The sequence below is a fragment of the Anabas testudineus genome, chromosome 2 (genome assembly GCF_900324465.2).
Source record: "Anabas testudineus chromosome 2, fAnaTes1.2, whole genome shotgun sequence".
Classification (NCBI taxonomy): Eukaryota; Metazoa; Chordata; class Actinopteri; order Anabantiformes; family Anabantidae; genus Anabas; species Anabas testudineus.
This window is the reverse complement of record NC_046611.1, coordinates 33067148-33094399: the sequence shown is the minus strand read 5'-3', so window position 1 is coordinate 33094399 and position 27252 is coordinate 33067148. Positions and strand designations below refer to the sequence as shown.

At 39.2% G+C, this 27252-nt stretch overlaps 1 protein-coding gene across 4 annotated transcripts in view; it reads left to right on the top strand.

Moving 5' to 3' along the window:
- Positions 1–27252, top strand: part of LOC113163487 (partitioning defective 3 homolog) — a 306697-nt gene that overhangs the window by 105523 nt on the left and 173922 nt on the right. For 2 of the 4 annotated variants that reach the window (XM_026362163.1, XM_026362166.1), the window contains exons 4-6: positions 16667–16702; positions 21201–21385; positions 24656–24793. In XM_026362163.1, coding sequence (XP_026217948.1) covers positions 16667–16702; positions 21201–21385; positions 24656–24793 — 359 coding nt within the window. The remainder of the gene's footprint in view (positions 1–16666; positions 16703–21200; positions 21386–24655; positions 24794–27252) is intronic. The other 2 variants (XM_026362165.1, XM_026362164.1) reach the window with 2 other exon arrangements.

Below are 27252 nucleotides of genomic sequence, written 5' to 3'. Positions count from 1 at the left end.
AATTACAGTAATGAATGTAATTTTCCTGTAATTATACGGATGTCTGAACTGCCACTGCCTCTAGTCACCACAAAACCCAAATCTTTCAGAAGTAAGAGAAAATGTCTGAAACTTTAAATTAATACTGCTGATCTTATGCTTGTAGCTTTAAAAGTAAATGCCCTTTTTGCTTAAATAGTTACACTGGGGCCCTTCTTTTTGACCTGAGAGTTAACTTTAAAGTGTATTACTTTTTTTTTTTTTTAGATTAGAGCAGTTTACCTGAGTCCATATTTGGGTCTCTCAAGTATAAATACTCTTGGGCAATGAAAATGGTGGAACAAATGTTAGTTTACTAGGCATGGCTTCACTTCCCTACCTCTTCCACATGCTGACAAAAAGGAAATGCTCCTCAGGTCCTCTGCTGTTTATATTTTAACACTAGTCTGTCATGAGTGTCAGGTATACACAATGCTGACGTCTTATAGAAAGCGATACCTCTGTCTAAACATTATTTTATCTGCAGTGTTGTGATTAATTGCCAAGATGTCCAGAAGCAAACTTGTGATCTCTGTATTCTGGCAAAATTTAGAACAGCCAGAGAAATAATACTCTGCAGCTGTCAATGTCCCTAGCACATAATGCTAATCACCCCACAGATTTTATCTGATCAGATTTTTATCATCAAATTAGCCATATAAAACAGTGTAATACGATGTACATGCCAGCTTATATGGTGAAACATCCACATGCTATTAATGGAGAATCTGTGGAGGTCAATATGATTTGACTGGAAATAAAGACATTCTTAAAATCTAAATGTGGTAGGAAACATATGCCAGGGAAATGGGTTTTGAACATTTTTCAAGTTGAGGGAGCATCTGGGTGCATCTGGCAGCAGGATTGTAAAACACAAATTGCACATACTGAGGAACTGGGACTGTGGGTGAATGCAGAAGCAGGATCAAAGTCAAAATAAGAGCCCAAAGGCAGTAATTTGACAAACCTAACTTAGTCTGAATGACAATAATAATAGCAAGTGATTTTCCTTGCTCCCTCTTTTTCCGTATCATGCCTTCATTTTACATACACACATTGTATGTCACAGTTGGAAGCCATGATTGCATGAAATCACATTTATCATGACTGAATGTTGTTGAAACCATTTTGCAAAACGTGTACCTAAATGCATATTTTATTGCAACCAAAAATTGTGTAATAGAATGCTAGGCCTGACATGAACTGCATGTGTGTGCTGTATGTGGAAGGCTGCTTTGGGTCAAGCACAAGGGATGTGAAAGTCTCCAGCAGATCAGATGTGATCAGAAAGAGTTTTGAGCATCGACTTACCCATTAGTCAGTCTTCCCTGAACTTAACTTTCGTAGATGACTACTTTTAATGGATTGTTCTTTGACTGTAAAGAATGTATTTCTAGGATTTTTATCCCAATTGTAGTTGTTCAGGAAACACAATCAGGAAATGGAAGAAGCTCAAGTGTTATTGCAGTGGCATTGAGGTAGAGTGGCTTTAAAACAAAACAGAAGTCCACAGTGATTGCAAAGGTACTTGAGGCCTCCCACTGACGTACAGATCAATAAAAATATCTACAGATGTCTACTGTATTTTACGGATTTTACTTTTACTCAGTGCCCATCTGTACATCATTCAACACCAGACAAGACAAACTTGCTTTCTGGTGCTTCAGTTCCTAAAGAACCACCAGAAGGCAGCTATGGTGATGAAATGTCCATTCCTCCACACACTGACAAGCTCCTGTGGTCCCTTAAGCTCTGCTGTGACAGGGATGCTGGGAGGCAATGAGAAAGATTTCCATGTGTAAGTGTGTGTGTGGCTATCATTGTGAGGACCAGCTGATCCTTACAACGAGAAAGGGTGTTTAAAGAGCAATTTAGGAATTAAGACTAGGTTTAGAATTAGGTTTTGGTTAGGGTAGAGTTAGGGTGAGGCAGTTAGTTGTAGTGGTTATGCTTTGGGGAAGGCAAACAGAGTAGATTAGCATGGCCTATGCTAAAGGAACACATCACCCATCTTCTCTGTCTGTCTTTCTACCTCCCTTATGTTCAGTTCTTGCTAAGCAACAGCTCGCACAGTCTGTGCTTAGATGAATTTTACTTAAAAGCTTAACTTACAAGGCCAGTCACTAAATTATTATATCATTATGTAGTGATGTAACCATGATTACTAAAAATATAAAGTTTCTATAGGACCAGATGACTCAGACTCTGGAGTAGAAATTGCGAGGCCTACTGTCCACCCCACCACATCTTTTTGTTATGTAGCAATTAATGTAAACTGACCTCACTAATCCCCCAACCTCTACATGCACTGCATGTACCCAGGGTTTCCTAGTTGTTTTTTTTGTTTTTAATTAAAAGGCTACGAAGGGCTTCTTTGTTATTTACCCAGACACACAGACACTAATCCATATGTGTTTTCATCAGGGTGTATGCGTGCTTTATATGAACACACATAAACTGAAATAATAAATGAACCTGGATACTGACAAAGAGATGCTACCTTGGCCTCTGAACTCTATGGTTACAGGATTTCACATGACGATAGAAACATTGGGTGAGCTGTAAAGAGACCTTAAAACAACTCAACTGCTAGTTACATTAGCAACAACGTCCAGACGGCATGTGTGAAGGTATCACAATCTACTGTTCGAAGATGACTTCATGAACAAAAGTACAGAGGCTACAAAAGAAGATGAAAACCACTCACTGCCAAAACACCCTTCAGCACCCTTGATTGGTTTTGTTTTGCTTCCCTTTTGTGTTTCATCTGCTCTTCAGCCACTTCCTGCCACACCCATACTTGGATTTCCTCTTTCTCCACTTGTTGGACTCATTGATTACTAATTCATTTCACCTGTTTGTCTCCATCCCTTCATAAGCTTCCTCAGTCTTCCAGTCATTGCTGGTTTGTTGTCTCACTCATGAATCTACTCCACTTGTTTCTCCGTTCATCAGTTGGTCTTTGTCACTTTGTCTTTGGTTGCTTTCACACCTACAGGATTTAGTTCGATTAAATCGCACTCAAGTTCGTTTTCCCTCTTAGTGCGGTTCGTTTTGTCCGGTGTGAACACGGTAATCGCACTCGAGTGCGCAGCAAAACAACCGCACCGAGACCCCCAAAATGAGGTGGTCTCGATCCGCATCATCTAGTGAACTCTGGTGCGGTCCTCCTGGTGGGAACGCGTACCGAACCAAAACGGGACCAAACGCTATGAATCTCGTGTTTTGAGGACTTTGGGTAGTGTGTAGATTCCAATTTCTTTCGTTTGTCCAACAAAAACATGCTGCCTGATTAATGGAGGACAAACGTGGAGACGTGAGGAGGTGAAGTGTCTCACAGACACCAGGTCTGAAGACTCTGCAAGCGATGTAACGTAATGAACAATAATGAACGGGATGATCGATCTGCATTAACATTTATAGTTAAATCATCTCTCTCCTGTCACACAAACGTACAGTAGAACAACACTTTATCTTCTTCCTTTATTCACTTTTTATTTCCAGCGGCAGAAACAATCTGACCAATAAGAGGAGAGGATGTTCTCACGTAGTTTGAAGTGACGTGTTCTGGTTCGTTTGGATTTTTACTCGGTGTGAAACGAAACCGAACCGAAGAGAAATTGATACAAAGTTACAAAGTCATCAACTGATTCGGACCAAAGCAAACGAATTAAGGTGGGAAAGCGACCTTTGTCATTTTCGATTAAACTAGATTCCCCGTTTGTTTCACCCTGGACTGCACTTCTGTTTGTCGGACCTTGTTTTGTTGTTTGTGAGTTGTATTTTTACCTGCCCTTGCAGTGCCTTTCTGTTGTTCTGTTGTTTGTATAGTTTGTCTGTCTGTCTTTGTTAGTGTTTGTTTGTTAGCTCCCTTTTGTGTTTGGTTCCCCGTGTCCCCTGTTTTAGTCCCTATTATTATTATTATTATTAAACCCTTTTTTGTTCATACTCGTTTGTTCCGTCCGTCTGTTCATTACAATATTGACCTTTACCAGGGTGATTAAAAGCCTAAAGTTTGAAGATAGAAAGGATCTGCTCATGATCCCAAACATCCAAGCTTATCTGTTAAACACAGTGGAGGTAATGTCATGGTTTTTGCTGCATGTATTCTTCTGGGGCAGGCTCAATGATCTTCTTGATGATGTAACAAATGATGGCAGCAGCAAAATAAACTCTACATTTCAATGTGATTGTTTTCAGTCTGCAGAAAAAAAGAGGAACTGGCCTCACTGTTCCAATACTTTTAGAGGGGAATGCATATGCTTGTTCCACTGGATCTGTATGTATGTGTTTGCAAGATTAGTGAGAATTCATAATTTTTTCAGTGTAGGTATTTTTTGTAGCATAACAAATAAAAGATACATAACATGTATCATTGGTAATGACATACTTTTTACTTTGATCCCCTTGGGGAAATTCATGTTTGCAATTTCAAACCATCAGCATACTCAACACGACCATCCGTAGTCACTTTAACTGTGCATAACACCTCAGAATAGCTTTAGCATCGAGTACACATGTTGAGTACTTGCAGTGAGGATGTTGGGATGGCAAACGCATCATTAGCGAGCTCAAAGCACTTTTAAACCCTGGTTCTCATGAGAGTCTGACCTCTGCCTGAGTTAGTGGAGTGGCTATTAGTTATGTCAACTTTTAATCATACTCCTGCTTGTAGAGGGAGAGAGAGGGAGTGCCCGGGAGTGCCCGGGATGGGTCTTTAACACTGCTGAGCAGTGGGCGTTCAATTCACAATCACTGGCAATATTAGTCATAAAATCACACATACTGTAATATCATCATATCATAATATCATCTAGGGCTTATTAGAGCTAATTATTGCAACGGAGAGCACTATTAAATGTTAAATATTGAGGACAGTGTTTTGGTAATAAAGTCTGAAATGCTTGGAGTGGTAAAAGTCTCCACTCGGCACTACTGTAAGTTGTTATTACTATTATTAATGTTATTACTTACGGTAGGAGCCCTTTAAAGCTGTGTACAGCAGAATCATGTGGAGTGGTATGTGTGGCATGTCAGGACCAAAAGTCTGAAACCACATGACAAGCCTCATATGCAACAAACTGTCATGCACTGTGTATTCTGACACCATCAGAACCAGCATCAACTTCAACAATTTGAGTTACACTAGATCATCTTTTGGTTCCGACCTTCGCTCCCCTCGTGCATCAGTGAGTCTTGGCCACCCATGGCCCTATCAGCGCTTCGCCACTGTACCTTCCTACGCTCACCACAGCAACATTTTCAAGTAGGTCCTACCATAGGAGTTATTTGTAATCAGAAATATAAAGCTGCCTGGCAGTGGTCTCAGCGGATGAGTACAATCTCTTTTTTCTTTTCCTGTGAGGTAGTGTAGAACGCGGAAACAGAGTTATTTACACTTTCTAAGAATATAGAATATAATTTTCTAACTTTGTCCCTATAGAAAGTTTTACAAATGTATTACAAAATTACAAAGAGACTTTAAGTATGAATTTAGTTTTAATAATATAAACCCAATCACAGCTTGAATTCTTCAGTAGTTGTCCCCCAACTATTAATGAGTCAGTTTCTTTCAAGAATTGATAATTCACTGCTGCTCTCAATGTAGCAACTAAATCATTACACTCCTCTCATATTTCTCTCCAGTTTCGTTTCCAAATCCTTCTGTTTGCTTTTTAATCCCCTAACATCATGACAAGAAAAACTGATAGAAACTCCCTTATAACACGGGACAACACGGAGTTCATGTACTTCTGCTAATGTGTAGACAACTTGCAAAACAAATGTGCAGAAAATTTAAATCAAATTTGCAAGAGAATAGAACAAAGGTTAGGTGGTATCTGATAAATTCACAATAATTACAGTGATTTTAATGGCTTACTAGCATAATTATACAAGCTTTTAATGCTAGTCAGATTTACAATTTTGAAATTAACTGTGAACTGTGAAACTAATTTAAATTCAATTCAATTCAATTTTATTTGTATAGTGCCAAATCACAACAGAAGTCTTCTCAAGGCACTTTACAGTGTAAGGTTTAAGACCTTACAGAGTAAATTTGTCTATGCTTCTCCTTCTCTCTGTCTCTCATTAGTCAATAAGAAGCTCTGTGGTTGATTTACATTGTGTATAACATGTAAGAGGGTCACAGTTGGCCAAGGACAGTCCCTTCTAGTTTTGGCAGAATACATCTTCAAATAGAATACATTGTGTTTAGCTTCTCTTTACCTCTAGGCTATTCATCCCTGTGGACCTGCAAACAGCCCAGTTACTCCCCCGCCCACCTCGTTAGTCCCTTTGTAAGAGGCTCCCACTCCTACTCTGATCTGTTTCATTGTCTTCCATGGGAAGGTCAAGTGTGAAGTTTGTGTGCTATAAAGCACATGTGGGGGAATTACTCACTTACTGGTAGTATGTATGTTTTCTACACCTAATGTAGACACAGACATTTATCTGTTGCTAATGCTCATAATAACTTTATCCTTTTGAATTATTTACATTCATACAGACAATGCAGGATCAATGTTTTCATTGTTACAGTAGATTGTAGAGGCTATGTCCACAAATGAACACACACACACACACACACACACACACACACACACACACACACACACACACACACACACGTGATACATACACTTACTTCATTCAGATCCAACCATCTGAATGTTAGAATTTGCATTCTCCCATTATTAGTTTCATTTATATATCAATAATTTAACCTTATAAACTTATTAACTTCATCTTTTTGAACAAGGCCCTCCAATATTTAGGGAAAGTAGCAATAACAATAACAAAAACATGTATGTGCGATGTAATGGTAAATGGTCTGCACTTATATAACGCTTTTCTACCTACCTGGTACTCAAAGCACTTTACACTGCATCTCATTCGCCCATTCACACACACACAAGCACACACTGAGCCACCTCATGTACATTAGTTAAATATTAAACTCTGTTTTGGCTGATACCAAATATTAAAGGACTCTGATCAGGAGTTTAGTAAAACAATGGCATAGTAAGAGTTGAAATAATTTCACTACATACTGAATCAATATATTGTTTTTGGATTGATACAATACTTCAGCACAGAGAAATAATCATCATGTAATACTGTTCACACTGCAGCGTGAAGTGTTTATTAAATGATGATGAAGTCCTAGTCCTAGTTTGATCATAAGATGGAGAGGTGTCTTCTTGGCTACAGCTATAGTATTAGTCTATGACTTGCGTACAATCCTGCCTCCTTTTTTTCATCAGATCCACAAAAATGCAGTCCTCCCCATAATGCTGTGGAAATCCCAGAATACTCCCCTACCAAATTCCCATCTTCCCTCAAACATGATCACTTTCAGAGTACTTTCTTTGGCTCACAATCACATCTTTGATTAAAGCAAAACACTTTAGATGCCCTGCTTGAATTATTGTTTTTTTCATTGGATGATTTCTGCTAGTCATTTGAACATTTAATGAAAATGAATTTGACAATATGTTTTGAGTGCCTGGAATACTTCTTCATACTGCTCTTGCAAATGGTTTAAAACCACATGTCAGTGTACTAGACTGAGGTCCTGGGTCTAGAATGTTTGCATTGGAAGGAGAAAAACAACTACCCCCATTCTTTTGGCATGGATTTAATCTACAAATTATTAATATGTGCTAAAATGCTTTCATTTGCCTGCAGGAATCAGCAGAAATGCATGAATGAAGAGTAGAAACATTACTTACTCTACCACTGCAGTCTACCGGACTACCTAATAATCATATACTGATTGAAAGTTTTTCTTACATTTTCACTTAACAGTTGCAGAATTTTGTCTTTGTCATTAAATCACAATGCCTAATACCTTATTGATACACAATACACTTAATAAAGAAAACAGTCTTTTCGTTTACATCTATCTACATGGACCTGTCAGTGCTCGGTCAGCTACAGCACATGAAAACTCCCTGGAGCTGCTTTGACTTTACTGTCTTATTCTAGCAGAGCAGATGCAGGCTGACATGAGAGGTTGAATGTTTTGCCTGCTTCCTAAAGCCTACTTGCCCAAATTGTCTTTCATCAAGCCACAGAGACCAAACCTACAACTAGCTCACTCTCAGTATCTCCCTGGTGAAGCCGACAGTGTTGGGGGGGCATAGAGTGTTAGACTGAAGCTAGTTTGGGCACCTCTATCTATAATCTATAATTTTAGAGCAGATAAAAATGAAGGTAAGGCCACTCTGTGTGCAAGCTCACTCCAAATCCTGTATTTCTTGATTCTTATAGCTCTTTATGCATTATATTATCTTAAACTTACAGTAAAGTACTTTTTATACTTTGATAACTAATATTATTGCTACTAATACTGTAAGCAATGGGATACACTTGTAAGCATTTTTATGGCATGAAAGAGTGTATCTGTAACATTTTCAATAATTGTAAATTTGCAACATTAAAAACCGTGGAACTGATTATTATCACCAATAGACAATTTTTTAAGTGTCCCCACCATCTGTCTGAACGTGTTTTCTAGGATCCACAACTTCTGAGGATATAAAATGGAAATTCAGCATCGCATCATTTACTGTGTGGTTTGAAGCTGTAAAAAACAGCCACTAATGCAACTTCTTTTTCACATTGACCGATTTATTATTCATTATTCTGAGAACCACAGAATAATAACCCTACAACCACTAAAACATCCACTGCACCTACAAGTTATCTTTATTCTTAGTTTTAAACTTACTTTGCTCCAGTACTGCAGGTGCTGTTGCAATGGCTGAAATGTTACTTGCATGTTTCATCATTCTACACACCTTAATGTGAAGTCAAGTTGTGCCATCACCATGTGCAACTGAGACTTTGCACCTTGATTGAGCCCATTCACTTGCACCATCTACAGCCGCAGGAAACCCAAGCTTGCTTGCACTGAAAGAATGTCACCTTTTTATGGTTGAAAATGTAAAGCAGTCTCTTTTCCTATGCTGTAACACAATGCTCTGTGAAATCAAACTTAGTGGAATATGATGCAAAAGCAGCATAGGATGACAGTAGTAATAATTTATTGATGCTTTATTGATGTTTAAGTGCAGCACACAGTACCTTTAACCTTTCAGTCACCTCATGACCACTCTTCTCATCCACAGGCCTTTATTATAGGACATAATGTCCTTATCACCATTATCAGTGAAACTGGATAAAAGTCTCCCTACTCAGTAGACCCCTCTCATACCTGTGGTTCTAAATATGCTTACCAAGAACATGGTGTTTGATATTCCAAACCCATACTCCCTCTCAGCACCCACTGCATCAAATCTCAATAAAAACTGAATGTCCTTTAGATATACACCATGACTGATCAGAGTTATGCATTCCAAAACAGAGTTTGCACATCTGAATACCATCTGTTTTTGAGGATCCTGTATTCCTGTGTTTTCTGCAGCACTGTTTTTGCAATAAAAACTTTTCTCCTAGTGCTGAGCAGAGATGGGTTTTCTCCTAATTCTGTCTGCAGCTCTGCTCTGACTTATGGAAAGAATGCCTCTCTGATATGCTTTGACTTGTTGCATGTAAACTGTTCTGACCTCATACACACTGCAGAAATAGATTTATGTGTGTGTCTGTGTGTTTGAACTATTTTAAGATTAGCATATGTACTCAGCGGTGGCTCCCAGCAGGCAGCTTTTAACCAGAAGTGTCTCAGTTTATTCAACATCACATTTATGCCAGGCCTCACGCCAGTGCCCATATCACTTCTCCCACAGCACTCCTCTCAACTCACACACCAAATAACCTTCTGTTTTCCCAATAAATCATCAAAGGGTCCAGAAAAAGTTGGGGAGTTAGCATTTGTAATCTTTTCTGAAAAGAGCAGCTGGATTGGGCATGGTTTTTTTTTCAGAGCTGAGGAAGGAGTTGCTCCTGCTGCTGAAATGTCTGTGATAGGGATTTTCTTTATGTGCTGTCTGGACACTGTGGAATGAGCCCCATGCTAAAGATGCTGTCTGACTTGCCAGAGTCTGAGATTAATTTATTTATTCATTAGCCTCCAGTCTGTGCTTGCACATTGGTTATGACTATTCAATCTGTAACAATCTCAGCTTGTTTGTTGATATAAGAATCAAACAGTTTTTTCTTTAAAGTGGTCCTGAACAGGCACAGTTGGCCACTGCAGAGTATGTAGTGGCTGATACAGGCTGGTGGTCTGTATCAGCCTTAAAATGATCATGGTTATTTGTAATCAACATTTACTTTGCATACTGTACATTACATGTATAATGTGTAAGATACACAACATTTATAATTACAATTAGTCATTTGTCAGACACTTTTATACAAAGTAACTTAAAAGTTAGGTGCAAAGCATGTAAGTCAAAACAGCTAAACCAGGATAAAGGCATGGGAGAAGCACAAGCAGTGCATGCTGACCAGTTATAGGTCCTATGGTACCCATGTTGTATTTGTATGTATAGCTGCTGTAATCCTGACATAGACTTACATTCAGCTTCAGTGTATCTTTAGAAATAGGCCACTTTATGGCCACCAAAGGTAGTAATAGCCAAACACAGTTAAAGACGAGCTATACCACATGCTCATGAACTCAAAAAATGTTTGATGGCTGTTCTTACTTGTTTGAATCCACTGGTAGGCTGGGTGACTGTCTGTGTGGAGATTGCATGTTCTCCCGATGCGTGGGTGGGTTTTCCCCTGGTAAATAATTTTTTTTCCCCCACCATTCAAGGCGGCCTGGTGGCTCAATGAGTAGATCATTGGCCTGAGATACAGACACCAGGTGTGTCCTTGAGCAAGACACTCCATGCTAGCTCCCTGGGTGCTGTATGTAGCTGCCCACTGCTCCCCCCAGGGGGATGGGTTAAATGCAGAGGACCAATTTCATCTGTAACATGTAAATGTGACAAATAAAGGCGTTTCTTCTTCTTCTTCAAAGACATCTGGTTAGGGAGTTAGTGTTACATGGTGACTCTAAATTGCACAAAGGTGTGAATGAATGTCTGAATGGTTAATATGATTTTGTGTGTGTGAAATAACCAGCATATTACTCAAGGCCAGCAAACATTTTTCTTTTGTAACTTTTGTAAGCCCAGTCAGTAGTAGTACAGTACCATACTACAGAAACAACACTGGTACAGGTCACTAACGATCTTCTATTAGCATCAGACAAAGGACTTCTCTCTATTGTCATTTTTTTAGATCTTAGTGTTGCATTTGACACTATAGATCACAACATGACTGGAACATGCCACTGGGGTTAAAGGAACAGCACCAGGCTGGTTTAAATAATATCTATCAGATAGATTCCCGTTTCCACATGTTAATGATGAGTCTTCCATGCACACAAAAGTTAGCTACAGAGCTCCACAGAGTTCTGTGCCTGGACCAATTCTTTTCACTCTATATATGTCCCCCTAAGGCAATATTATTAGGAAACACTCTAAACTATAAATTTCCATTGCTATGCAGATGATACCCAGATATATTTATCCATGAAGCCAGAAGAAACTAATCAATTAGCCAAACTTCAAGCATGCTTAAAAGACATAAAGGCCTGGATGTCCTCCAATTTCCTTCCCCTAAATTCAAAACAAGACAGAGGTTATTTTGTTAGACACTATGTCTAATCATAATATTACCCTAGATGATTTAGTATTGGCCTCAAGTAACACTATGAGAAATCTCTGAGTTATCTTTGATCAGGATATCTCCTTTACTTCATACATAAAATAAATCTCTAGAACTGCCTTTTTTCACCTGAGAAACTAGTTAAAATTAGGAGCATCCTGTCCCAAAGTGATGCTGAAAAACTAGTCCATGCATTTGTTACTTCCAGACTGGACTATTGTAATTCACTACTGATAGAATGCTCCAATAACTCCTTAATCCAAATCCAATCCTATCTAATGCTGCAGCCAGAGTTCTGACTGGAATTAGCAAGAGAGATCATATTTCTCCTACATTAGTTTCTCTCCATTGGCTCCCTGTAAAATCCAGAATTTAATTTAAAATTCTTCTCCTCACATATAAAACACTTAATAATCAAGCTCCATCTTATTTTTTACTTACTTATATTTTTAGAGTTTTTCGAAATGTAGAATGGGAGGCAGTGCCTTTAACTATCAAGCTCCTCATCTGTGGAACCAGCTCCCAGTTCAGCTTCAGGAGGCAGACACCCTCTCCACATTTAAGACTAGACTTAAAACTTTCCTTTTTTATAAAGCTTACAGTTAGAGATGGCTCAAATGACTCTGGACCATCTCTTAGTTATGCTGCTATAGGTTAGTCTGTTGGGGGACCTTTACTGATACAGTGAGCTCCAGATTCCTGTTGACCATCTCACTGTTTTTGCTGCTTGTTGTTTTTTTGTTGCCTGCTGTTCTTTTCTCTTTCCACTCACCCCAACCGGTCGAGGCAGATGACCGCCCACTATGAGCCTGGTTCTGCTGGAGGTTTCTTCCTCTAAAGGGATTTTTTCCTCTCAATTGTTGTCTAAAGCTTGCTCAAATAGGATTGTTGGGTTTTCTATGTAATGTTCTATATGGTTATACTCTGTAATAACTTGAGATGAGTTTTGTTGTGATCTGGCACTATACAAATAAAATTGAATTGAATGAACTCTGAAAAGCTCTTGCTAGTAATCAGTGTACCTTTAAGTATTCTTTTATTTGCTTTGGTGCAGAAGCCTCTTCAACTGCAGTTGGCCTAGAATAGAATACAGTAGTATCTTTTTTATATTTTCTGTCCAAGTTGAAATGTATTTGTTCAATCAAACAGAATCCTAAAATGTAACAAGCCTCTTAGTTTTGTACCTACAACCTCTTCCGAGCACTCCTAGCTCATGACTTGGCCACATATTGGGCTGATTAAGATTTATGGTCCCTGTCCCCTGGAAGCCTGTACCTCCAGACTGGATGTAATGGAGAAACACACAAAGTGGTGTTTACATGGAAGGTGCGGCTGCGTTTCTGTTTCTGGGCCAGTTGAGGATTGTTTAGTTTGCTGATAGCCACTCCCTAAAGGCAGCAGTGTGGAGGAGTTCCTACGAGTCTGGTCTTCATCATGATAAAGTTAGGGTGTTGTAATTTAGCTGCTGATCCCATAACTAGATTATTTGACATTGTCGAAGTGCAGAAGACATTTTAAAGCAATAAGCTATCTAGAAATTGATGTGCTATTATTGCACAATGAAAAGAAATCAATATGAACACAGCAGGAAATTTAATCTGTGAATTATGTGTGAACCTGGCAACCCAGCTTATGTTTTTCGAAACCTTTTCTGGCCTGAGCTCAAGCATCATCCCCTGAACGTAATTGTTAACCAACTGATATACAGTTTATATTCATCCATATCCATATATGCACACACAATACACACATGCATTCATACACACTAGTTGTGTTGATATCTGGAGTGTTAGTATGAGTACAGCTTTGACCTGAATGAGTCAGGTTTGATTTAGGGAGTGAATATAACTCATCCTCTCTTCTCTGGGACCTTCAATGTCTGGGGAAACTGCAACAGAACACACACACAAAAACACACACATGATGGTGTCATGGTTGTTGAAGTGCCTAGGTGTCTGCTGCTGGAGGCCTCGTGTCTAGGAGGTTAAGGGAAGTTGACATCATCATAGTCTCCACTATGTTGTCTATGTATTTCTCTACTTTTCTTTCTAAGTTAAAGGATGGTTAACTCAGTAACCCTATGGGGAATACATTTGTCTCTATCTTAGTCTTTGACTCAGGCTGTTACGAGCTGCAGGAAGGGCTCCATGGCCAGAGATAACACAAGGTACAGGAGAAGGTTTTCAGGGGTTTTATTAATAACAAAGGTACAGGGGAATGAATCAGATGAGTTCTTGTAGGTAATTTGTCAGTACAGTGTGAGTGTGGAAGTCTGGGTGGAAACCGGAAGTGATTGCTGACCGAAGTGACGTCACGACCAAGATGGTCGACCAATGGGGAGCATGTGGAACAAAATGGAGGACAATGGAGATGGTGAATGGTGGCGACTGACAAATGGTGGGGAGTGTCCAGGAGTGTAATCAGAGGAACACAGGAGCACAATGACAAATAGTCACAGAATGTGACAGAGTCCAAATGTCCAAAACACAGTGTAAGAAAACAGTCTAAGGTGATGAATACGGCAGTCCAAACAGTAAATCCACAAGGCCACACTCGGAGGTCAGGGGTAATCCAGGTCATACACTGTAGTCAGTTCAGGGACAAGTCCGGAAGGCAAAATCCACAACAGAACTGATAGTCCAGGTCGAAAACACTAGGAGGTCCACACAGAGTAGAGACAGGGTAGGAACAACGAGGAGGGGAACAGATTAGGGAAAAACACTCACACAAAGGCAGGTTCAGGTCTGGTGAGGGGAATCACACAAACAGGTAGGAAGGGGTGCAGGTCCAGGAGGGTGAATCAGGGAGATACAGGTGCAGGTCTGGTACTGTGAGCGGGGGGAATAAGCAGAACCCACAGCACCAGGGGGGTCAGGAAAGAGACAGGGTTCGGGGCAGGCAGAGTCAGAAAAACCCAAAAGTTAGTCCAATAGAAACACTGGATAGTGTCCGAGAGTAAAGAACAGACTATCTGGCAGAGAAAACAGGTGAGCAGGCCGGTATTTATACTGTGAGGGAAACCAGGTGTCACCAATCAGGTGAGTGCATGTGACCAGACTGGGAAGGGGAAACAAGAAATTGCCAAAATAAAAGCACGGGGGGGAAACACCAGCAGCAATGAGGCTGGAATCATGACACAGGCATTGTGATAGTTATCATACCAAGCACCAAAAGAAACATGATTGGCAGTTTGTGATTAAAGACGAATTTCAGTCCAAGCAAGAATTTTACCCACACAGCCAGTCAAGTGATATGTGATATTTTAGGCAACTTCGTAAAACAAGCTGACATGTGAAGAACCTGTAAATAGTAGGAAGGGCAAAGTGAGGACAGCGTTTAGATTTCTTTGAAAACATAAAGCATCTTTTAGTGCACAAATTAGCTGGATGGTACACAGGTCACTCATAGGTCCTGCGGTTAAATCTGTATGTATTACTTAAAGACAGACTGGATGAATTTAATTTGACATGACACAATTTGTACTGTAGCATTTTACAGTTACACTTTTATGTTTGCTCATACAGGTTTATTGACTGTTGTGGCCTTAAAGTTTAATTCTAGAATGAAAATGAAATAAAAACAAATCTAGCTAAGCTTTAAGTGATATTCTTTATGCTGTTGGCTTTCTGTTGACCTGCGTCTTATTTAAGTATTCTACATAATAAATCGCTTCCTCCACAGTCCTGGTTCCCACCACTCCAGAGCTGTCTTGCTCCCTAGAAATGGAAACATTTGTCTCTCTATTCAGGTTAGGCTGTATTTAGTGAAAATCCCCCTAGCTGTACACAGGGGACATCAATATGTAGTCAGTGGTTGGAAAGAAAGTTAAAATGGCCCAGTGCCATAATTTATTCAGACCCTGAATTTGCCCAGGCTTAAAGTATTTAAAGTAGTCCAGAAAAGGTAGTCATAGTCGCTTGGCATTTATATTTAAATCATTCACAGTTTAATGTGAAATCATAGGCTCACCGTGTACCTGGGCTAGAGGGCCACAAGAGTTTTCTTTCCTGCTCAGTTGAAATGCACATATGCACAACATGCTTACTACATGCTATGTTTGTGGGGCAACAATTCCTACAGTTTTAGTTTTTTTTTTTTTTTTTTTGTAAAAATGTATGTTTGATAGACTGAGAGGACAGAATAAAAAATAGCTCCAACCTGAGTTCTGCGTATTATTATAGCCTATTAAACAAAGCGAAACCCTGCCCATCCCCTTTCGATCACATCACGCACATTGTCAAAGACCACAAGATATTGGGTACCAAAGTATAGTCTGTCAGCTCTGTCTGTCTCTGTCCGAGTCGCCGCAATAATTTATGAGTTTTTGAAGAGAATTTGACACAGTGGTCATACAAAAATATTGTGCACACTCTAAACAACCCCTTTCCAGTAATAGGAAACTTCCATTGATAATCTCTGGGACATAAGCATGGGAAAGTGGTAAATGGTCTGCATTTATATAACTCTTTTCTGCCTAAGTGGTACTCAAGGTGCTTTTACACTGCCTCGCATTCACACACACACTCACACACCGATGGCAGAGCTGCTTTGCAGCTGACCTGACTCAACTTAGGGTTCAGTATCTTGCCTAAGGACACTTCGGCATGTGACAGGAGAATCGATGATTGGTAGTGATTGTTGCTAATGACCAACTTGTGCGATGATTGTCTTTGTGGTGTGATATTGTTACATTGTACAACCTACACTGCATAACATGTCTAACAGGTCATCATCTCAACAGGACTAAAACACTACTCTGGACTAATATTGTTGTGTTTGTCCCAGAACCTTCATTAGTTCTAACATCAGTCATCAGCTCAAAATGGAAATGTCATTGTTGATTATAACAGAGAAGTCAGTGATGTTTCCGCCAATATGCAAATGTCTGATGTCTAAATGAAATTGAAATGAAATAAATGCACAAATGAAAACAATTGTTGTCTCATTAACCAAATTGAGTATTTATGGTGATCTACTCTACTCACTTCTGCTGTATATATCGCTCTGCTTTTATCCACAGTTACATATTTGGATGAATATTTTTTCTCCACAAAAGGTGAATAAGTTTGTTTGAAGGAAAAGGGACAAAGCAAAATGGGTTGAAAGCTCTTTTAGAATTTAACCTGTCTTTGTGGTGAATTGTAGTGTGTGTACATCCCTTTGACCTTGTGCCCTTGCCATAATCCGTCACTACAGGGGCTGGATTATACCACCTCCAATGGTTTCACTCCATCTACCGCCTGGATCGATGGCTGGCTTGGTTTGAAGCGGTGGTGCTGGTTATTAAATGTGGGACCAGCCTAAACCTTCAGACTGCCGGGAAAATCCCCCGACATAGTAAATAGTGGAATATTGGTCAGGGAGAAAATTTTCATACTGTGACCTTTGAAACAGACAACAAACATAAACACACTTGTTAACAATGCTGTTATTTATCTTCAGTTAATCTGTAAGGATTTGAACCCATGGATCTGCATTTTATTAGTTTTTTGACTGTCCTAGCCAAGCTACTTAATTAGATTCACCAATTCTTTTAATTTTGGGTATTCACATTTTATTTTATGTGTTTGTTTTTCTTACCTGTTTCTGTTCTGCTCTTACCTGTGACTATCCATTGAGATTAGTAAAATCTTATTTTAGTGTGCTGGTATCTGGAAACAATCAAACAACATCGATGTTGTCCTGGTTTCTAAAGACCGTGATTATTATCCAATAAGATCTCAGCCTTGGTGTATTCTGGGAAAAACTGCCTTGACCTCTAGGATAACACTGGACGTTAATAACCCCAACTGTCTGAGGTGAACGTCATTAGAGCCTTGAACTGGACATGAACCAGACAAGACAGGGAGAGGACAAAGACCATTAAATGGCATTACTGAATCTTCAGCATAATTTAAAAGTAAAAGCACGGATGGCCGTCTGGCTGCTGTTTTTAAATCAATTAGAAAAATCCACCAGTGACTACAAAAAAACAAAAAACAAAAAAAAAAAACATTACTGTACCTGTAACAAAGGAATACAGAATACACAGTTCAACCACAACATGTGGTGGACAGAAGCCAGCATGGACACTCACAGAGTGACTGCCACAACATCAAAACCAGCTGGTGGCATTATTATTGTAACTAAATGGTGTACACAGTGTATTGAAAGCCACAGGTCTGTCATATCCACATGGTCTGTATCAGTATAGTGTTTTTGCTAGTGGTTCTGTACCCAACCATATCACCAGACAAGTCAATATCAGATGATCCTGAAAATCCTGAATCTCAAATCTCAACATAGTCCACAACATTTTTTGCAACTACTGACAATATTTTTAACAATCTCACTTTCTACAATTGTGCTATGATCAAGCTAAGAGAGAGAAAAATAAAAGCAATGTTCCAAAGTAGTCAGTCAATGGTCAACAGTTTAGTTCAGAATGTCCCTCAGACTAAAGAGACATAATGCTGTAAATAAGTGCTATTTGTACTAAAACAGCTTTTACGGTTTTTTATGTGTCTTTGAGAGACTGACTTTAAGCCTATTATACAAAGAAAAACACTTAAATATTAAAATGCATCAATCAAATCCGCCCTGCCCGTCCGTTTTCGATGACATGATGCATATTGTGCAAGACCACAAGATGTCGGGTACCAAAGTAGAGTCTGTCAGCTCTGTCAGTCTCTATTCAAGTCACTGCAAGAATTTATGACTTGCCAATTTGAAACAGTGATCATTGTATCATACAAAATTATTGTGCAGTCTGAATCAAGCATTTATCACAATCACAGTTCATACTCGATTGAAAATATACAGAAAATATACAAATGTATAAATATGACAAATAATATTATTTGCCATATGAAACATGACAAATAATCTTTGTTTTGGGGTTTTTATCACATTCAGCTACAATCATGTCATTCGTATTCTACACTGCAGGCAGTCACAGGAAACAGTTAAGGTAGCATTCAGAGCTCCTCAGTTTTGTCACAGTAATAAATATGCACAAGTTGTGGCACAGCGTAAGCCATGATTAAAATGCATTGCTTCTACTACTAATACATGTCTCTGAGTATCAGAGTATCAGATGGATGCTAATCACCAACATATGCTCACTGCAGTGATCTTCTGATGGATGACAGGTGGTTACCCAACTATTTGCATAATTGCGGGTATAATGTTCAGACTGCTAGAATGTCATAAACCAATTTTTTATGGCCTTTGGGGAAAATCTAGATCATTCACTTCACAGTTCACAGATATACAGGTGCTGGTAATATATTTAGAATATCTTCAAAATGTTGATTTCACTAATTCCATTCAAGAAGTGAAACCTGTATAATGTATACATTCATTCCACACAGACTGATATATTTCATTAAGTGTTTATTTCTTTTAATTTTGATGATTATAACTGACAAGTAATGAAAACCCCAAATTCAGTATCTCAGAAAATTAGAATATTACCTAATATCAATACAAAGAAAGGATTTTTCCCACACTCTAATCAACTAATTAACTCAAAACACCTGCAAAGGCCTTTAAATGGTCTCTAGGTCTAGTTCTGTGGGCTACACAATCGGTAAGGGAAGACTGCTGATTTGACAGTTGTCCAAAAGATGACCATTGATCCCTTGCACAAGGAGGGCTAAACACAAAAGGTCATTGCAAGAGAGGCTGGCTGTTCACAGAGCTCTGTGTCCAAGCACATTAATAGAGAGGAGAAGGGAAGGAAAAGATGTGGCAGAAAAAAATGTACAAGCAATAGGGATAACCACACCCTGGAGGGAATTGTGAAACTAAACCCATTCAAAAATGTGGGGGAGATTCACAAAGAGTGGACTGCAGCTGGAGTCAGTACTTCAAGAACCACTACGCACAGGCGTATGCAAGACATGGGTTTCAGCTGTTGCATTCCTTGTGTCGAGGCACTCTTGAACAGCAGACAACGTCAGAAGCGTCTCGTCTGGGCTGAAGACAAAACGTACTGGACTGCTGCTGAGTGGTCCAAAGTTATGTTCTCTGATGAAAGTAAATTTAGCATTTCCTTTGGAAATCAGGGTCCCAGAATCAGGAGGAAGAGACAAGAGACCTCATGCTTTCTGCTGCTGACCAACCTTATGGAGATGCAGATTTAATTTTCCAACAGGACGAGCACACAGTGCCAAATCTACTCGTACCTGGTTTAAGGATCATAGTATATCTGTTCTTAATTGGCCAGCAAACACAGCTGACCTTAACCCCCATAGAAAATCTATGGGGTAGTATGAAGAGGAAGATGCGATATGGCCAGTGGCCTATCAGATCATAACACCTGAGCAGTGCCGCAGACTGATCAACTCCATGCCACGCCACATTGCTGCAATAATTCAGGCAAAAGGAGCCCCAACTAAGTATTGAGTGCTGTACATGCTCATATTTTTCATGTTCATACTTTTCAGTTGGCCAAGATTTCTAAAGATCCTTTTTTTGTTTTGGACTTAAGTAATATTTAAATTTTCTGACTGAGAAACCATTTAAAGGCCTTTGCAGGTGTTTTGAGTTAATGAGCTGATTACCTGATAGCTGATAATTTTCTGAGATATTAAATTTGTGGTTTTCATTATTTGTCAGTTCTAATCATCAAAATTAAAAGAAATAAACACTTAATGCAATGTATCAGTCTGTGTGAAATGAATGTATTTATTATACAAGCTTCACTTCTTGAATGGAATTAGTGAAATAGATCAACTTTTTGAAGATATTCTAATTATATGACCAGCACCTTCACTTACCACCTCTGCGTAACAGAAATCTCAGGATAGCTCACTTCACTTCATCCTGTTTACTGTGTTCTGGCAGCTGTGATCGAATGTGGGAACTGTAGACTGGTCAGTGTGGCAGCTGTAACATTGCATCCAGTGAAGATTTTATATAGCTGATTCGTAGCTGTCGCATGGCTTTCTGTGTGGCGTGCATGTTCTCCCAATGTCTGTGTAGGTTCTCTCAAGGCACTCCATATCCTCCCACCGTCCAAAGATATGCATGTTAGGTTAATTGGTCACTCTAAAAATTGCCCATAGGTGTGAATGTGAGTGTGTATGGTTGTTTGTCTCTATATGTCAGCCCTGTGATAGACTGGCGACCTATCCAGGGTGGTTAGGGTTTCACCCGATGACAGCTGGGATATGCTCCAGCACTCCTGTGACACTAAGTGGACAAGTGGTTAAGAAAATGGATGGATGGGTGGATGAATGAGTGGATGATTCATAGCTGGGGTTATTTTGGTTGTAAGACCTGGTTTCATTTGCAAAAAACTATTCAGAATCCACTTAAAAATCACCTTATACTACTAAATCACCACTTCTCATGTTTCAGCTGAAATATAGTGTCCTTGGGGCTACTAGATAGAGCTATGGCCGCAGACACTGTTGAAACACTGGAGGAAAGAGGATAAAGCAGCTAGCGGTTTGATGTTGGTCTAACTCTCTCTTTCTTTTCTTTCTACCCTGTTTCCTCATTTCACCTTTCTTATCCTTTCATTCTCCCTGTTTTCTTTCCATCCTGTGTGTACTCAACTTCCCCAGACATGCCTCTCCATGTCCGGCGAAGCAGTGATCCCGACCTGGCTGGCCTTCCTCCATGCGAAGTTCCGGTTGGTCCAGAGGAACCGTCCAGAAAGAATCCAACTCGCTGGTCCACAACAGCTGGCTTCCAAAATAACAAGCTGAGACCAAACTCAAGCACTGGGACTGGCAGCCTGGAAAGAAAGGTAACATGTTCAATTCAATTCCATTTTATTTGTATAGCGCCAAATCACAACAGAAGTCATCCCAAGGCACTTTCCAGTGTTTAAGGTTTAAGAGCTTAAAGAATATAATTGTATAAAGATTATATAGAAAACTCAATCCCATTTGAGCAGCACTAGGCGACAGTGGAGAGGAAAAACCCCCTTTAGAGGAAGAAACCTCCAGTAGAACCAGGCTCATGGTGGGCAGCCATCTGCCTCGACTGGTTGGGGTGAGTGGAAAGAGAAGAGAGAAAAGAACAGCAGGCAATAAGACAACAACAACACCAAGCAGCAAAAACACTGGGCAGTTCGGTAAGGCCAGGAAACGTCATGTTGCTTTGGTATGATTTAAATCAGAACTTTTGACTGAAAAAATACTTCAGAAATACTACCCTTTAGGTCATGAAGGTTTACGTGAATGTGACAAGGTGATATAATTCCAAACGCAAGACTGACACTGCATTTGGCCTTTATCACATCATTATTCATTCATTATAATGATGACAGCACTTTCTCCAGAAGTTATGTTCCATAGTACTGCAGATAGACTGGATTTTCAATCTCCTGATTACTTAGAGGTGGCTGGTTAGTGTAGTAAGCGGCTGGTTAGTGTAGTGGTAACATCACCGCCTCCCATGTGGAAGACTGGGGTTCAAATCCCAGCTATGGCTACCTCCAGTAGGGGTCCTTAGGCAAGACCTCCTCACGCTGCCCTGCCTACCCTTGTAACTTGTAATGACTTGTAAGTCGCTTTGGATAAAAGCGTCTGCTAAATGACTGTAATGTAATGTAGAGGTTTAGTCTGATAATGCTATTTAAAGTCACTTTGATTGTTCGAGCCCCAAACGGCACACTCCATCAAGGTGAGCCGAGAACAATGCCAGTGAATTGGTTATTAGACCTTGTTGTCTGGTCAGAAAAACTTCTAGTATGAAGTTTTGTCAGAAAGACCAGGAGATTGTATCAGGAGTGTCAATAAAAGCTCTTTCTGACATTTTACTGTAATTTGGCTGCTCTGCTGTTTGTATAACCTAACTAGGTGATTGTTGTTTATTTGCTTACATAATTGCACACAATAATTAATATGTTAAGTGATTCCTTGAATCAGGATTTGGACATACTGTATGATACACTTTGATGTACAGTGGGGGTAGTACAGTGCCTCCACTGTTGCAATACACAATTTTACTTTATAATGCAAGATGAAGCTAACATACTTCATCGTCGTATTGTGTGTAGGTGCCCAAGAAAATTCACATGTTCTAGCAGCACAGTGACACCTAAAGATGATTTACAAAAAGGCACTATGTGAACAACAGTGCAACAGTACAACTCTCTATCAACTGATCCAACCCAGTATTATGTGTTATGTTCTTAACAGATAACAGATAACAGTATACGATAATCTTAATGATGGAAGAGTCACTACTAAAATAAGTTGTACTCATTTGGAGATAAATAAACTGAGTCTTTAAGTGTCCTATTCAGTTCACTCTCATCTGTGGCAGGTAATCAGTTATCTGAATTATATCAATTTAAGTCATCATCCTGTCACTGGTGACTGGTTTGAAAAGTAATGAACTAACACCAGGAGGCTGTTATTTTTATTCTGCATGTCCATTTACTGACAGGGTTATTACATTTTCTTTTCTATAAAAAAGGAGTTTCCGTCTTCCTAATGCTCAGTATTCAAATGTCATACACTTTATTGACCATCAGTCTAAGATGTTTTTTTAAGCAATCAATAACAGATGTTGGCTGTATTATTGCTGTATTGTGACTCGGCACAAACATTGTTTATAAAGGAGCCACACATCAATGATAGGCACCGCCAAAGATCTTATGGATACAAGCCAAACACAACACATAGACACACACATAGACCTGGCATTGTCTGGGATGATTTCCTATACAAACTATAGCCAGCCATGTTACGTTGAGATCCCTGTGTGTCAACTTGTGGCTGAGTCAGGCTCAGGTCTGCTAAATCTTCACAATATAAGCCAATGGGAATCCTCAGCCATCAGCTAGCACTGTAAACTCTTCACATCTCAGTTTGTCTTTACAATAACTTATACTCCAGGTTCTCCAGACGTCAACTAAAGCAATAAAGCAATGAATGACATAATTTACAGCTACTTTTCTGGTCTCTGGGTTTCTCTATATTTTACGATGTAATGTGTCGTAAAGGTTTGTGGAGAGAGAGCTTTTTTTCTTGTGCTGTGCTGTATGGCAGGGACAAAGGATAGCCATCATGGCCATCTCCGTAAAGCCCATGTGTCTGGCTGAGTTTTACAGCCCTGTCTGCAATGCTTCCTCAGGCGCTGTCATGCTACATTTAATGGCTCCAAAACACTCATGGCTTATTACAGCATGCAGGGGATATGGTCTCTTCTCTCTTCTGGTCTCCTTCTCTTTCCCAATGTTTTTTTTTTTTTTTTCCAGAGCTGAGCATAACTTGTTTTCTTTTGCTTTGTTCATCTTTTCATCTGCTTCTGATCCTCTTGTCCTGCAGCAAGCAACCTGGGAGTTTTTGCTTTGTTTTGTTTTTTTCTGTTTTGTCTCTCTGCCCCTTTGCTATGTCTTATTAAAGAAATCCAAGATTTAGTTTCTGTCTAGCTCACTCTTTAGCTGCAATTATATAGCTAATTAAACCTTAGATAACTCATTCTATTTGTCTGTCATGGTAAGGGACCCTCTTCCTGTTTTATTATCATTTGCTTTTATTTTTATTCACAGTCTTGCCCTGTCTTGTCCTGTCATTTCCTTCAATCACTTCGATTTCACATCCAAGGGTACCATGTGTGGAATGTGATCTACAGTGATTTTGTGCATGTGGCCATTGTAATGAGTGTTTGACATTATCTTTAGCACTTTGGAAGGTGCTTTTTATGTAATAGATGCGCTCAGCTGTGGCTGCCTTATTATACTTATAACTTCTCTGATTAGAAACTCAGATTTAGCTATGAGGAAGGGTAAAATGAGAATGAAGAACACAGTACTTCTGTGGGGCACAGCTCCAAGGCAAACTACTGCAACTGATTTCCACCACAAACTCTCATTCAGCTGCTACAGATAGCACTAATACACAAATCTTTTAAAGACCAAAAATATGGAGGATTGATCAGTCTTTGGAATTATTTGTAAGGATTTTGAGAAATGTACGGCTAAATGTGTCTTTTCAGCTGTGTTAAAATAAATCTTTTCTTCCGATAGTAGCTTCTGTGTAAAAATAATAATTGCTCTCTGAAGGGACGGGGAGGACATGCTTACCGAAGTCTTCCACGGGATGCGAGTAGCTGGACCACTCAGTTCCAGAGAGAGATGACTAGATCCTCCCTAAGTGCCACCCATCCAATGGTGGACCAATGGCTCAGCAGACAGGAACAGGTATAGTTGTGGTAATACTTTTTGTTAGTTAAATACAGTGTCATTGACAGTGTTTACCTGTTAAATGTATATAGTCATAGTGGTCCACCATTCTTTAAGATACTCACTTTTTGCAGAGTTTTTCTGGATTAAAGGAAGTTGTAAACAACAAACATAGAAACTCCACGTTTCCAGAATGTAGTAATTGTAGGTTGTTCTGGTTGTTAGATAGATAAAGTGTATTAAATTGTAAAGGTCGATCAGGAAGAAATTTAAGTCTAAATCACTGACTTGTTCTGAAATTTGGACAAAACCCTCTCATCTTTAAAATTTGTACATAGATGATATAGTGTCATCTATTGTGGTATCTGCACTGGTTTGTACCACATTTTATTCAATAAATGCAAAAGATAGCATAGCAATGTGTTATTTTGTATTATTTTAAATAGGACAAAAGGAGATTTCAGTGACGTAATTGGTAGAGAGGTTGTTCCTCAACTCTAGGGCCAACAGTTCACAACCTAACTTCTCCTGGCCATTTGTCGCAGTATCCCTTTACACGAGGTTCAAGACACTGAAACCCCAGAATTTCCACAAAATCCCAGCCACTAAGATTACGCCAGTGATTACACCAGTGGGTGCCAGTCTAAAGCATGATGCAAAATTTGGGAAGGGTTGTGTCAAGAATGGTATCTGGCTTAAAACTTGCTTTTATCGATGGCACCCATAGTTGTGGCAACCCCGAACACAGGATAAGCTAGATAAAATAAATAATTATTTTTAAATATTAACTACTCACAAATATATTTACTTCAACAAAAAGTTGTTCAGTTGCACCCACTAATAAAATGATTGGGTTAGTGAGGTTAGATGTTTTTTCAGTTTAACTATTTTTTGCAGTAGCTTGCTAGTTGTTCAACTACATTTTACTACTTTTTGGACATTTTCTGTGTGGTTAACTACTAAAACTACAATTTTAGACCACAATGATTATTCTCTTGTTCTGAATTTCACTCAAATGGTCTAAAAAGGGGGCATTAATTATTTATTTATTTTTTGTTTGTTTTTGATGTAGTCAGAAAATACTGAATGCTGATTTGTTTACAACAAAGCACATAAGATTTCTTGCAATGTGATTGTTTAGTTCAGGTCAGGTTTGGTTTTCAGGATTATTCCAGGAAGCTGGAGTATAAAAGATATTTGGATTATTTCCAAAGTTCAGTGTTTTCAATCAGAATCTTTAAACGTTTGCCCTAAAGTAGTAGATACTGTATATCTGTACTGTACTGTATTTCTTGAACCACTCTCCACCTGCAGACCATCCATGTCTGTATGTTTCATATTCAGAATTCTGAATTATGTGATAAGGTTCTATAGTGGAACAGCAAAACAGAGCAGTGGACACCTCCTGCTCACTGACCAGTCCAGTGTAAAACAGTGACTGACATCAGACTTACGTGGCAGCACTTTTCAGAAAGTAACAGTGTACTGACAGTCATTGGAGGCCTGGCTCCTCATTTTACACCTCCTTGCTCTGTCGGCACTTTGTGATTGTCTCACTCTGGCTGGTCCCTCTTCTCTTCAACCTGTCAGAGAACAGAAAAAAATGTTCTGTCTTAAAAGTTATTAAAAGTGACAGAAGCTCTCTGCTGGGAGAACAGGAATGACCTTGGCAGGTGTCAGACATGCTGAGTTTTTTCTCCCAGTTTTTCTCTCAGTCTCTGCCCATCAGTATCTCATCTACCTGCTTATATCCTTGTAGGAGGTGTTTAATCACTCCTTCATTTTATAGAATAAAAAAATAGCAAAGAGAGGGTGTCAAGTTTTTATGGGGGAGATAAAGAAGAAAAGGCAACACAAACGCAACCAGGGAAGTGATGGAAGAGTTCAAAGAATCTAATAAAACTGTAGGTTTTTACGTCTCTCTACCTTTCTGTTTGCAATTTAGAATGAAGAAAAGCTGTTTAGTGAATATTTTGTGCATGTAGATCCATTGCACTATTGCTCTAATAGAATGTCTAGCCATGCCACAGGAAGCCGAACAGATCCTTGTTAGGGTTTTCTGACTCCTTTCATTACTGACCTTTGCCCACCTTGCATAGCCTGAATGTCAGCTGGAATCATGTTATTTAAAATTTTTAAGTGGTTTCCAGACTGATTTATTTAGAATTAATCTGGTAATTATGTCAATTTCAGTTTGTGTGTTGATTGCGTGTGTTTGTATTTATGATGGCATAGACCATCAGCTGGTGTTAAAAGCCCTAATATACTCCTGCTGGTTTTAATAATCATTCAATGTTTTTATGTGAGCTAGATAAGAAGACCAATACCACTCTTATTATATAGCCATCTATTTGTCCATTATCCTAATTGGGTTGTTGTTGTGCTGAAGCCAATCCCAGCTACCTATGAAAAAACCACTTGCATCTGCTTAGCTTAGTTTAGCATAAAGATCAGAAAGAAATGACAGCACCTGCAAA